General features: G+C 46.5%; 1 protein-coding gene across 3 annotated transcripts in view; it reads right to left on the reverse strand.

Annotated features, from left to right (window-relative positions):
* Positions 1-1,058: 1,058 nt before the first annotated feature.
* The window catches only part of ZSWIM8 (zinc finger SWIM-type containing 8), a 55,486-nt gene continuing 43,858 nt past the window's right edge, over positions 1,059-12,686 (reverse strand). For 2 of the 3 annotated variants that reach the window (XM_039727262.1, XM_039727261.1), the window contains exons 18-26: positions 11,947-12,169; positions 11,482-11,771; positions 10,298-10,521; positions 9,546-10,028; positions 8,786-8,954; positions 6,086-6,259; positions 4,559-4,678; positions 3,442-3,620; positions 1,059-2,073 (exon numbers count right to left, since the gene is read on the reverse strand). In XM_039727262.1, the coding sequence (XP_039583196.1) occupies positions 1,870-2,073; positions 3,442-3,620; positions 4,559-4,678; positions 6,086-6,259; positions 8,786-8,954; positions 9,546-10,028; positions 10,298-10,521; positions 11,482-11,771; positions 11,947-12,169 (2,066 nt within the window). In that variant the 3' untranslated portion in view covers positions 1,059-1,869. The remainder of the gene's footprint in view (positions 2,074-3,441; positions 3,621-4,558; positions 4,679-6,085; positions 6,260-8,785; positions 8,955-9,545; positions 10,029-10,297; positions 10,522-11,481; positions 11,772-11,946; positions 12,170-12,686) is intronic. The other variant, XM_039727263.1, reaches the window with a different exon arrangement.

Genomic DNA, 12,686 nt, shown 5'->3' on the forward strand with positions numbered 1-12,686 from the left:
TCTAAAACATGCTCCCTTCTCTTCCACAGATTTTCCCCTATAGCATTAGAAAAGATTAGACTTTATTAGACAACTCATTTTTCTCTATGCTCCTTTCACAGTTCTGAACATGCAAGAACCAGAGCACAGAAAGTGTTCTAGGAGCCCAAACCTTCCACACATCATTAGGCTGTGCTCTCCAGTCAAATCCAAAAGTTTTGCCAAGTAACAGACTGCATTTTAAAAAACACAGAGCCTGACCCATTATTACGATCATCTGCATTTCTAGTTAGCATGCAACTAGACACCTTATGGAGGAACACAAGGAGCTAGAAGGACATCTTTAAATAGTTACTGTTGCACAATCAGAAGTAGAGGAACCTAAGCCATACTCTCTGGCCTGTGCAGTACACAAAGCCAAACCCAAAGAGCCTGTTCATCTCTCTTGCCCTGTGCCTATGATTTACTTTATTCTTTAAGAGTGTCATTGAAAATGTCAAACAGGCACATATTTCTAACTTGCAGAAATGAAAACTCATTGGCTAAACCCAAGTAAGAAGCAAAATACATTACTGCTGAGAAATGGGATTCTTAGCATCCATGAGTCATTTAACTTCCACTTTAAAAGCCCTGAAATGTATGTGCTTATACACTTAAGCTATCTAAATTCAATTTTCTGCAACATCATCCCTACTAGATATCTTTCATAGTCCACCAAATAGCTCTCTAAATACATGGGAGCAGCTGGTGTTCTGCACAATACTGGGGAAATACAAGGCTCTGCATTATCACACAGTATCAAGGCTAGAAAAGGAACCCAGTGACTGACAGAACTGTAAGAAGAATATCCCAGGCTTACCACCAACTCCCAATACCCATCAAGCATGTACCTTAGCCTCTGCAGAGGCAGGTCACTGTCAGAGCAGTACCAGGCAGGAAACCTCTGGGCCCCAGCTTGTGCTGGATTGCTGCTCCCCAGAGCACAGCAGTCACCTACCAAGGCTCACAGGAGCTCCCATGACACACAGCTGGCCAGCTCCTTCAGACTGCCAACATCATAGAAGAGAGAAGAGAGTCAGTCTAAGAAAACAAGTGTTTAATCAGGAAACGAGAAGAGACGAGGGATAAGAAAGTGATTACAGGAGAGTAATACCCCAGCCAAAAGAAACAGGATTGTACAACTTGTAACAACCAGGATCAAAACATTCTATGAGCCAGCAGTGCCCAGTGAGGGACACTCCTGAGAAAGAGCTCAAGCACTTCTGGCAGTCTCCAGGCAGCTCAGTGCAGTCAAGGACTTGCTGCCCGAGCTCCAGCCTCTGTCCTCAGCAGCTGCAGAGGTGGCCCTGGCCCTGCTACTCCAGTCTCAGCTTCTCTCACCAGGAGTTGCTGAAAGGGATGGAGGGAGCACTCACTGTGCACAGCAGTTCCAGCCACTCTCCAAAAGGAGATGGTGTGTGGAGTAAGAGAAGCCCATACAAAAAAAAAAAAAGTTTACATATTTATAAATGCCAAAATAAATATTTCAGACAGAATCCCCAACCCCTCTAACATGTGCGCAATCACACTGCAAACTGCTCGCAGAACAGCCTCCCAGGGCTCAGGGAAAAAAGCGGTGACTACACCACAGGGCAGCCAGCTCAACTTCCTTCTCATTTCCTGATGCTTCTCAAGCCTGCAGCCCACTGAGAAGGAGGAGGAAGAGCGAGCAAAGCAGAGCGCCAACACGCAACAGTGCTGGAGAGGAATGTCATGGTATAAATACATCAGATCAGTGGTTTCCAACAAGTTAAAACTAAAATAAAAAAGACACCAGAAGGAAGGATGGTGTAAATGGAACTACAACTATGTTGGGCAAAGGGTTGTGTGTCCGTGGAGCTCCACCTGATGTCATGGTGAGAAGGTGGTCATTTCCAGAGAGACCCTTTGCCACAGCTCCTTTGTCTGCTTGCTGCGCTTTAGGTTCTGGAGAATATCATTAAACTGCATCATGCCCATGGGAGTCAGGCAGAAGGCGCTTCTGGCGCTGCGGATGGCATTCACAAAGTCATCGTAGTCAGCTGGAGTGAGATGGATCAGCCGATGGTGGATGTACTGCATGGGAAAAGGGAAAGAGCCTTAAGGCATTTGCTCATCACTGTCCTGCTAGTGAAACTCAGGAGACTGAGCTCCCAGAGCAATGGGCCACACGGTCCTGTTACCCACCAGTGGTGCCAAGACTCACTGCTCTGACAGAGAAGAGTGCCTCAAAAGCAGCAGTGCTGTGTCCTACACCCAGCACACCCCAGGGCAGTGCTCCTCAGAGCAGCAAAATGCAGCACACAGCATCAGCAAGTGTCCTCTATGTCATGAGCACTAATATTCTACCCCACCAGCCTCCAACCCTCACAACCTTTCATTCTGCAGGTTACACCCAGCCTGGTCACTTTGCTAAGGGATGTGGGCTGAGTAAAGTTTACACTAAATTGCTACAAAATATCTCTAGCTCCTCAGAGCAGCAAAATGCAGCACACAGCATCAGCAAGTGTCCTCTGTGTCATGGGCCATAGTACAGCACTAAAGGGCCAGGTAATATTCTATCCCACCAGCATCCACTCCTCACAACCTTTCATTCTGCAGGTTACACCCAGCCTGGTCACTTTGCTAAGGGACGTGGGCTGAGTAAAGTTTACACTAAATTGCTACAAAATATCTCTAGACTTTTTACACTGTAACTTCTATCAGCTTCCCAAAGAAGGCCCCAAAACAGGCTTAGCTTTCAAGGTCAAATGAAGAAGCTGTCATGTCTCAAAAATACCATCTAGGGTGATAGAACAGCTAATCCAATCTGGACAATATGGCTGCAGAATCACCCTTTGGTGATTTATTCAAGAGAAGCAGGTGTATGTGAGGTGTCCTGATTGCACCGTTTTAAAGAACAGGCAGCTTTGGTATTCCAGCTGGCTCACTGAAACACTCGTTTCAGCAAAGCCTGGGATATCTGTGCTGGTAGCTGATCAAGGCATTTCCACTGTTGGTGTCAGCACTGGCACACCAGACAGCCATGCCAGGACTTTATGAGGAGGGGAAAACAGGCTACTACTAACAAGAAAGTAAAAAGGATGGGCTAGGGACAGGGGTGGACATGAGGCTTGAAAACATAAAGAAAGTTCAGAAGTTAAAAGGTACACGTAGCATTTGGAGTGAGGAAGAACACAACCACCCCAGCCTTCATGGAAGAGCACAGGAGGTGGAAGGCCTTGGCAGAAGCAGTACAGTGAGTTCCTTTGCATGCAGCCCCCATACAGGCACATGATATCTACTCCAGTCCCTGCTGAGGGAAAAGGCTGCATCAGGAAATGGACCACGTCAGCTCCCAGTGCCCAAGGCCCGTCCCCTCTGCACATGCACACACAGGCAGCACCGCCCAGGCAGGCAATGGCCTGGCAGCTCTGACTGGCAGGAAGATAAACCACACTTTACCTGCATATAGGCCTGCTGGCACCTCTGCACCAGCTGGTGGAAGGCTGGGGTACGCAGGTGGTTGTGCACATGGGCAGGGTTGAGCCTCTGTAGAGCTTCCATGATGATCTCCTGGAGCACAAAAGGGCTCAGCACCCCCTTGGCAGCACCAACGCAAAACTGATGCACGTAGTTTACACCTGCACAGGAGGAAGTCAGAACAACAGTGCTAAGGTAACAGACACACAAGAAATCACACTTCACAGCAAGAACCTGGATCTGGAGCACCACCTTCTCCATGTACTGCACCCTCCAGCAGGCTTGAGGGAGACAGTCTAGCAAACTCAGGGGACAGAGAAGATTCTGCTATATCCATCAGGTTTGAGGAGAGACCAGATACCACCTCAGTTACTGGTGTTCCCAAATTCACTTTTCTTTAAAGGAGATGTGAAAGGAAACTAATGTGGCAAGGTTACTAGAAAGACAAGGATAACACTGTACGTTCTCCATTGTTTCCTGACTGCCCACCAAGGAAGCACCTAGATGCCTCAGCACTCAGGCTTTAAGGAGGCTGTAGACATAGGTCAAGCTTCTCCACATCACTTCCTACAGTGGAGCTCTGCCAGCAGGAGCAGCAGAAGCTGTGCCACTAAACAGGCTGTTTGTAAAGATTTTTTTAGTTCTTACTGCTTATGAAAGAATTTAGAAAGTGAGCTGACAAAAAAGATCCAAGAGCAAAATGGAAGTAAAAACAAGCAACCCCCCCAAAAACAGGTGTTTTGAGCACCTATTGCTATAGAAAGTCTTCACAGAAGGTATAAATATACATAAGAGGAATACCTACAATATAGTGCAAACAGAAAAGAAAGAATCTATATTATAGAATAGAAGAGATACAAGCTCTGAACCCTGTCCAATCTCATGTACTTCATCCAGTGACTCAAAATTCAACAGCATGCCTACAGAACCCAAAAATGGGACAAATGAATGGATAAAAGAGCAGTAGGGATCTTCTCTCAGGAATGGCACTGATATGAGGCTCACCCAATCCTTGAAGTTTCACTCCTTCAAGAGCTTTTTCCCACCATGGCCAAATCCCAGCAAGTGGATTTCTGTTAAGTACTGCTCTGAGCCTTACCTAACTTTGCAGCTAACCCAAGGAGCCACTTTACATCCTCAGTGTAGGGCGGGCTGCGGGAGAAGTTGTTGGGATGGTCGTTGTGAGCTCTTCGGCCGAGCATCTCCAGAGCCAGCATCCCTGTGAGAAAGGGGCAGCCACAGTCAAGCAGCACTTCTGCCCAGTTAGGCTAAGTCTAGCATTTCACTCACTACAGTAACACAGCCTGACTGGCCTGCCCTCCACCAGCAGACAATTCCACAGCTGCAGAGTCCAGACAGAAACAAAAGGCCAGCCTTGGAGCCTGCCAGCACAGCAACTATCTGCAAGAACATCTGGATCTGCTGCTCCAGGCTGGGAAACCTGCACAGCCATCACCCCTCACCAGAGCTGCAAAGAGACACTCAAGCACCCACGGCAGCATTAAGCAGAGAGCCCCAAAGGCTGCACTACAAGAGATGTCCTGAAAGCAAAGCTTTTGATCTAAATTTTGCAACAGAGAAGCTACCCAAACCAGCCTGCTCTGCAGCAAAGACAACAGGCTACCACTGAGCTGCAGTATTGCCAATCTGCAAACATTTCACTTATGCCATTACAGCTCTTCAGACAAATCCACGCATTTAAACAGTATTCAAATACCAACATGTGCCACATCCTGATCTTCCAGGCCATCTTCCCTGCCTGTGCCTCTCTCTTATTCAGGTTATTCAACATGCTTCATGGCATGCCATGTACCACTGATATCTTAAACTACACCTGCATGCCTTTCTACCTAACTGAAGTACTCTTTATTCTAGCTTTCAAAAAAAAGTCAAGTTTTCCTTCCATTTTCTTGTTTCTCTTCCTCTGCTTATTTTAGAGGCTTCCTTATCCTACGTTAAGTATCCACTGGGTTGAACCATGAGTCCATATAAGTAGCTTACTACTTACTACTGCAGTAGCTTACTGCAATCTAAGCTTAATCCCAAACCCAAGACTGCTATCCTTGTTCCAATGGCAATTCAGGCAGACACTCTTTATTTTCTCATAACCAGTGTGACTGGGAAAGGAATGCTAATTACATACCCACTCTTCACTAAATATAAGTTCCCTCTGCATCTATCTTTAACAAATAACTGGAGAGGCACAGGGCACTTCCTTTGTGCATCTGAAGACTCAGCTGGTATTAAACTAGAGGTGTGCCCTCCCCATCCCTGAGCAGTAGGAGTCAAATATCGTTTTATCATATAGTCACAACTTGCACAGTCACATCCTTGGAGCCCTATTCAGGCTCCTTTATGTACATCTGCTGAAAGGCAAGACTCTTGTCAGCTTTAAACCCATTTAGCTTTCTTTTCTGCTCTGATGGTCCTGAAAAGTAATTGTCCAGTATTTTGAAGCTTTACCTTCATTTTTAAACTCCACATCTGATCATCAACTTGCTTTTCCCATGTCCCTCAGGTGCATTCACCCCCAACAGGTGCAGCAGCCAAATTGACAGTGAAAACCTGCAGCCTTGCCCTGAATCCCTCTCAAGGGGACTACAGAAACCCACTTGGCCATCCTTACCAACTCGGTATGCAGAGTGGAGGTAGTGCAGACCCTGGGGGCTCACAGGCTGACTGTGCTGCTCATCCTCGGCAGGAAAACCCCCCGTGACAAGGGAGTTGGGCTGTGAGGACAGAGTTGTCAAGGAAGCACCCTGAATCGCTGGGAACGTTGATCCTGCATGGACACTGCCTACTGAAGAGAGCAAAACAGCAGCATTAGGACCCAGCACCAGCCTAAAAGAAGGTTTACTTGGGACATCATCTCCTTCACCTGACTGCACCCTGCCAGTGTAGGGTTATATTCCCCTAAACAGAACAATAAAGCAACCAAAACCCACAGGCTTACAACTGAAATACAATGGGTCAGGAATAGCTCTATTCTGTTTGCAAGGTGGGCCTGACAGGGTCGTTACATGTGTGTCTATTTCTTCTGCAGTATCTTGTTAACATGCACAAAATCCATGTTTTACTTGTAAACATGTATGTTGATTCGAAGGCATTTGCTATTATTAAACAAAATGTTTGGTTCTGATTTCTTGTCCAAGGAAACAATCATGGGTATGTCTATACCTGATGAGAAACTGCTAGGAAAGTTACTGAGCAGGAACAGAATTAAGTCACTCAAAGATCAAGTCCAACAATGCAAGGTTCTTCCACTTCAGCTGTACAACAGCTGTCACTCAGTTCAGGAAGGCTGTTACTGGAGGCTGACCTCCAATCCCTGGAAAAACAGTCCCTGCACACCCTGACAGCATGTATCAACAGTAAAAAACAGCAAGGAGACTTGAGAAGTTGTCACCTTCAGACACTTAACTAGTATGAGCAAATTGAAGGGAAGTGACAGGTTTCAAATACAAATCCATTGCATTTTACCACCTAAACTTGTACGGACAGCGGCAAACACTGAATCACTAAGCTGCAACTTACACAACTCAAATTTACCTGTCCCTCTCAAGAAAAGTACAAAGAGTAAGAAGGTACCACCTAAACTTGTATGGACAGCAGCAAACACTGAATCACTAAGCTGCACTCTTACACAACTCAAATTTACCTGTCCCTCTCAAGAAAAGTACAAAGAGTAAGAAGCAAGGTTTGCTTGAGAAATCCAGAGCACAGATGCCATTAGGTGTGTGCAAACTGTTACCCTTATTTCACAGTTTCTCTGTGATGCTACTACATCAGCTTGAGCAATGCTGTAAGTTCCTTTTTATTTCCCCCTCCATGTTTGCTAGTGAACAGTTAAATACCTGAGAGCAATACAGCCCCCAGGAAAGACCTGTCTAACCCCTCAACCAAGGAGGCACAGCGTGCCAGACAACACACAAAGCAGGGCAAAATTCATACTGCATTTGAAGTCTGGCCAAGGAGAAAAACCCGTAAGATTGAGGTAAATTATTGCCAGAGCTCAGGCATCACCACATGATTCTGCACTTCAGGAACAGTGAAACAGCATTGTAAGAAATGAAAATAAGTTTATGGAAGCTGTAAACAATGGCAACTGGAAAGGGTGGGGTTGTTTTCTCCTTTCGCTAGTTTAAGTGTTCTAGGGTGAATTAGCACTTCTGGAAGATTCATAACTCTTTGGAGGAGTACAGAAATGGTTTCTCACAATGAAAACTCACAGCATCAGATTGTGACTAAGGCTGGCAGCTATCATATCCTAAGGCCTTCAAGACTGTTTTATTTGTTTTTGTGGTAGCTTTTTTCGTACCAAAATACAGGATAAAAAAATAACTCAAATTACTCTCCAGATACTCTGAATATGAAGGAGATCAACACAACTCTTCAGTATTTTTCCACATACCAGTCTTCCAGCACCTGGTGAGTTGCAACACACTGAATTTTATTTGCTTTTGTGGTAGCTTTTTAGCACCAAAATACAGGATAAAAAATAACTCAAATTACTCTCCAGATACTCTGAATATGAAGGAGATCAACACAACTCTTCAGTATTTTTCCACATACCAGTCTTCCAGCACCTGGTGAGTTGCAACACACTGAAAACAGGGAAACATTACAGCCTCTCCAATGAGGGGTTAGCAGAGATTGGGGTCAAGTGCGACCCACTGGTGCAGAACTCCAGGGCAATGACAGCATGTCCACAATCCAGTCAACATCTGTTGTCCCAGTGCTACACACTACTTCATGGATTTTCACCATCACTTGAGCCCCAGCATAACACATGAGCAACCATTCCAAATGCTATTGACATGACTCTTGACAAAACATCATCTCTGATAGCTCCACATCTGGGCACTAGCTGCCTCCAATCCTTTCAGGCAGGAAAAGACATTTAGTAGTGCTTCTGTAGCAGAAGTCTGCCTGCTTCCTGCACTCTGTTCACCTGACCCAAGAGAATTACATGAGTCTGCTCAGGATCTCTATGCTCACCTTGCCTCAAGGAGAGCAGGAATTAAGCTTTTACAGGTGAGATGTCATAAAGACCACAAGGGCTCCAAACATGATTTAGTCTTGAGGCCAAAACAATCTCATACTGGAAATTCAGCTGAACACAAGTTCCTCTCTGCTAGCTGTATCAGGCCCCCTTGGGAACCCCAGTACCCCTGAGCATGCACACCACCCTTAGAATGGTGGGCCAGAACTTTCCAGTGCAGAAACCCTCATTCCACTTGTAATAAATAAAGAACAGGACCTCACTGGGGAACAGCTAAGAGACAGTAAAGAAACCTCTGCTCCCCAGCCCAGAGCTGTAACTTACGTGCTACATTGGAAGACAGCGACAGTCCCGTCTCACTGTGATAGGGATGCACCGCAATCTGCGTCATGGAGGGGACGGGCACGCCAGGGAAGGACACTGCTGTAGCTGCCAGGGACGGTGCCGTCACTGAGTAAGGGTACTGCGCCCCTATGAATGCTGGATGGACACCCTGCAACAGAAGGGACACAACAGTCGTGCCTACTTCACGTGATCACTTAGAAGCAATTCAAAACATCATGTCCCCACACAAGCCCCAGAGCTTGAACAGTCCAATCTGAAGGAAGCAAAGGCAGAAACTTGTACTGCATGAGCATTACATCTGCTTGCTCCTCCTCCTTTAAAAAAACCTAATCATTTTGCAGAAAACCACTCCAAGACCTTCAAAAATAGTCAAAGGTTAAAATAACTTTTATTTGGCTTTCCCAGCATAGTCTCTATTTAGCCTGCAAGCTCTCAAGAAAACAAGCTTTCTGTCCAGTGCCTTCTGAGAAACTACAGAGCAACAGAAATTAAGAACTACTGATGAATTATATTTTATATTCTCTTGAGACTTTAAACACAGCTACAAAAGGCTCTTTATTGTGCAAATGCTGAGCTGGAGGGCCAAAATAAGTCACCAACTGGCAACTGAGAGCAGAAAGAGAGACCTGATTTCAAATCATGACAGGTCTGAGCCCCATGCTCTCTGCACTCCAACATACTCCTCCAGAAGCAGCCACACAAGGTCACAGTAAATGAACAAGGCACAGCCAGAACTCACCTGTGGGTACGCCGAGCCAGGGACCGGGAAGACAGCTGGGCGCGGCATGTGCTGGATCGTGTGTCCGATATACTGGGGATTACAGGGGATGTGAGTCTGAAGGGTGGTGTAAGGGTGGAGACCCTGCGTGTGTGTATGTGCCATTGCTGGCCCTGCCACCGTGTGCTGCTGGTACATGGTTGACCCCACAGAGATCACTGGCATGACGGTTGCTGCTGCAGTTACTGCAGCTGCCACTGTCACTGTGGTCGGCTCCGAGGTCACCCGGCTGTCTGCCAAGCCACGCGCTGCTTCGGACGCGGCCCGCGCGCCACCGGCACTGCAGCCAGTGGCACCTTCTCTCTGGGCTGGGGTCCCACCAACAGTCTGTTCATAAAGCCAGTACCACTGATGAGCTACTTCAAAGAGGACTTCTGGATATACGCCACCTCCTTTAGCTGCCTCTTCTACTGCCATGCAGGCCTTTTCCAGCATCAGGTTGTCCTGGGAGCAGTGAAACAAAAGAAGTTAAGAATGTAAAATGAGAAACACAAGAAGGAAAAACTACAAGAGGGGAGAAGTACAAGGCACTCTAAAATGACTTAATACTATGGGGACCAGACAGATGCTATGCAGCAGAATAACCAGTGTTATTCATGAAACATAGGAAATCCAGAGAACTGGGATTAAGGCCGGGCAGTAGCACAGGTAACAACAGCACATCCTTGATGCTAGCAATCAGTCTCCACTAGCAGCTGCCACATGATGCTCACCTGTTCCTTACACTGCACCAGAGCCCTCTGGATCTCGTTTGGGTTCAGGGCATGGGCATGAGGCAGGCAGCTGAGTGCCAGTTCAGCAGCTGCCCGCACCATGTTGGAGTCTCTGGCCCGCGAAGCTCTGTCTGCCAATGATGCCACCTCTGGGGGAGTTAGATGTCCATCCCAACACTCCACTAAGATGTTCAAGGCTGCGCTACCAATCTCCATGGCCTGCCCTAAGAAGAAGAGTGAGAGAGACTCTCACACCACTGTATGCCCAGCGCAGTTACAGTCAGCTTTCTTTCAACAGCAGGTGCACTCTTCACTTCCTTCAGCAGCAGTGACACAGCCCAGTTACTTCCCTTAAGGTTCACATCAAATTTATGTGCTTCCTCTCAAAACACAGGACCCAACAAGAGCCCTCAATGAGCAAGTGGTGAGTGAGGACACCTTACTTAAGCTAAAATGCATTGCAAGTAGCAAAAAGTACTTGCTATAGGTGATTTTAGTACCCATAAACCAGTCTGGAATGTCAGTCTATTAATTCATGTCAGGAAAACATGAATTTTCGAAGGTGTGTTTTTTAGGCCTCTAAAAGCCATATGGATAGGCAGTAGGTATGGGTGCAACGAGAAGGAAGAGGAAAGTGAAAACTGAACGCAGCTAGAGAGCATATTCAGACTTGAAATGTCTGTCCCTTCAGCACACTTCTGAAGGAGTGTACCCACAAACCAGTCTGGACTGTCAGACTATTAATTCATGTTGGGAAAACATGAATTTTTGAAGGTGTGTTTTTTATACATCTAAAAGCCATATGGATAGGTAGTAGGTATGGGTGCAGTCAGAAGAAAGAGGAAAGTGAAAACTGAACACAACCAGAGAGCATGTTCAGACTTGACAAATGTCTGTCCCTTCAGCACACTTCTGAAGGAGAGATAAAGACCAGTCTCTGTATGAGAAGTGGGCTTTTTAGACTGAAGCATGTTGTAGTACAAACAAGAAACAGGTCATAAGAACTTTCCGGGCCAAAGTAACCACCGCTGTGTAAATCACTGCTGATCAGCAACTACTGCAGCTGTGTGAGCTGCTCACATGGCTCCTACAGCACACCAGTATTACCACTTCCAAGAACAAGCTTGCCTCCCTACCCCACTTCCTACCCAAAAGTTAGCCTCCCAATAAAGTTTTGCTGTAACCTGTGATCCAAGAGACATGCGAGGAGTAAGTTCGAGAGAGCCAGTTGGGAGACACGAAGTTGTGCAGCCCTAGTGCATACAGCCCAATCTCAAAGGCGCAGAGGTGAAGGTTGCGGTGTGGTCCCTGGTGCCCACCACTGGAGGAAGGGTGGGTGAAGATAGAGGTACTGCTGTTTCCACCTGCTTTGATAAGGACTGTCTTGGCCAATTCAAAGTAGAAGTGAGCAGCTGCCTCTGAGGGCTGGTTTGGGACATGAGGAGCATGGCTCTCCAGCCGCCTCCCTTTGTACCTAGAAGAAAGACAGAGGAATCTTTCAGATAAGTACCCCAAGTTTGCCAGCTGGAGCTCCTGTCTTTAGGGTCCAGAGGAAACAAAGCAAATTTTCCCCATAAAGTATTTCCCAGTGCACACATGCCATGCCCCTGGCGTAGAGGCTGCCTCTGTGCACTGCAATTATTCATTACCTGCCAACTTCCACAGTCTTTGCACGGGCTCCCCCACTAGCTCTCCTACTGCCACTGGAAGAGGAAGATCCCAGTGAATCACTTGAAGAACTGCTGATGCTGTCACTGTCCTGTCCTCTGCCCCAGGATGTTGTTGCCCAGCCCCCACGTAGAGGACGCCGACTGAGTGTTGGAGAACTGTCAGAGGTGGTTTCAGGAGCACTGCTGTCAATACTAGCCATGCCTACAACACCAGAACCAACACAGAAATGTAATGTCACCAGGGTTGGTAAATACAATGCAGGAAGGTAAATTCTGAACTGTATCACCTGAAGTACCAGCTAAGATCAGTTATGTCAGTGACTGCCTTAGGGCTGACAGGCATTCATTGTAAATTGAGAGAGATTAAATCAAATCAATTTGGCCACAGACATCAGTGACATTTTGTAATTCTTGCATTAAAATGCAGAAAAGCCCAAGAACAAGGTATCTTTATTCCCCCTTCACACCATCACAGCCCCTCGTTCCACCTGCCAACTTTTGTGGCAGAGTATAATAACAAGAAGCAAATGCACTTACAAGGTCAAGTTCCACAGATTATACAAATAGGAAAAAAACCCTTCAGATACATGCTGCACAAACTTCACATTCTCTGCCTCTAACTTATATCCTTCCCAAGAGAAGTGTAGAGAGGCAGCAGCTTCTCTGAATTTGTTTCTGGTCCAGGAGCACAGTGCTGCACTTCTAGAGTCAGCAGTCAT

Source organism: Passer montanus, unplaced genomic scaffold (genome assembly GCF_014805655.1).
Source record: "Passer montanus isolate IOZ18808 unplaced genomic scaffold, ASM1480565v1 scaffold61, whole genome shotgun sequence".
NCBI classification, from domain to species: Eukaryota; Metazoa; Chordata; class Aves; order Passeriformes; family Passeridae; genus Passer; species Passer montanus.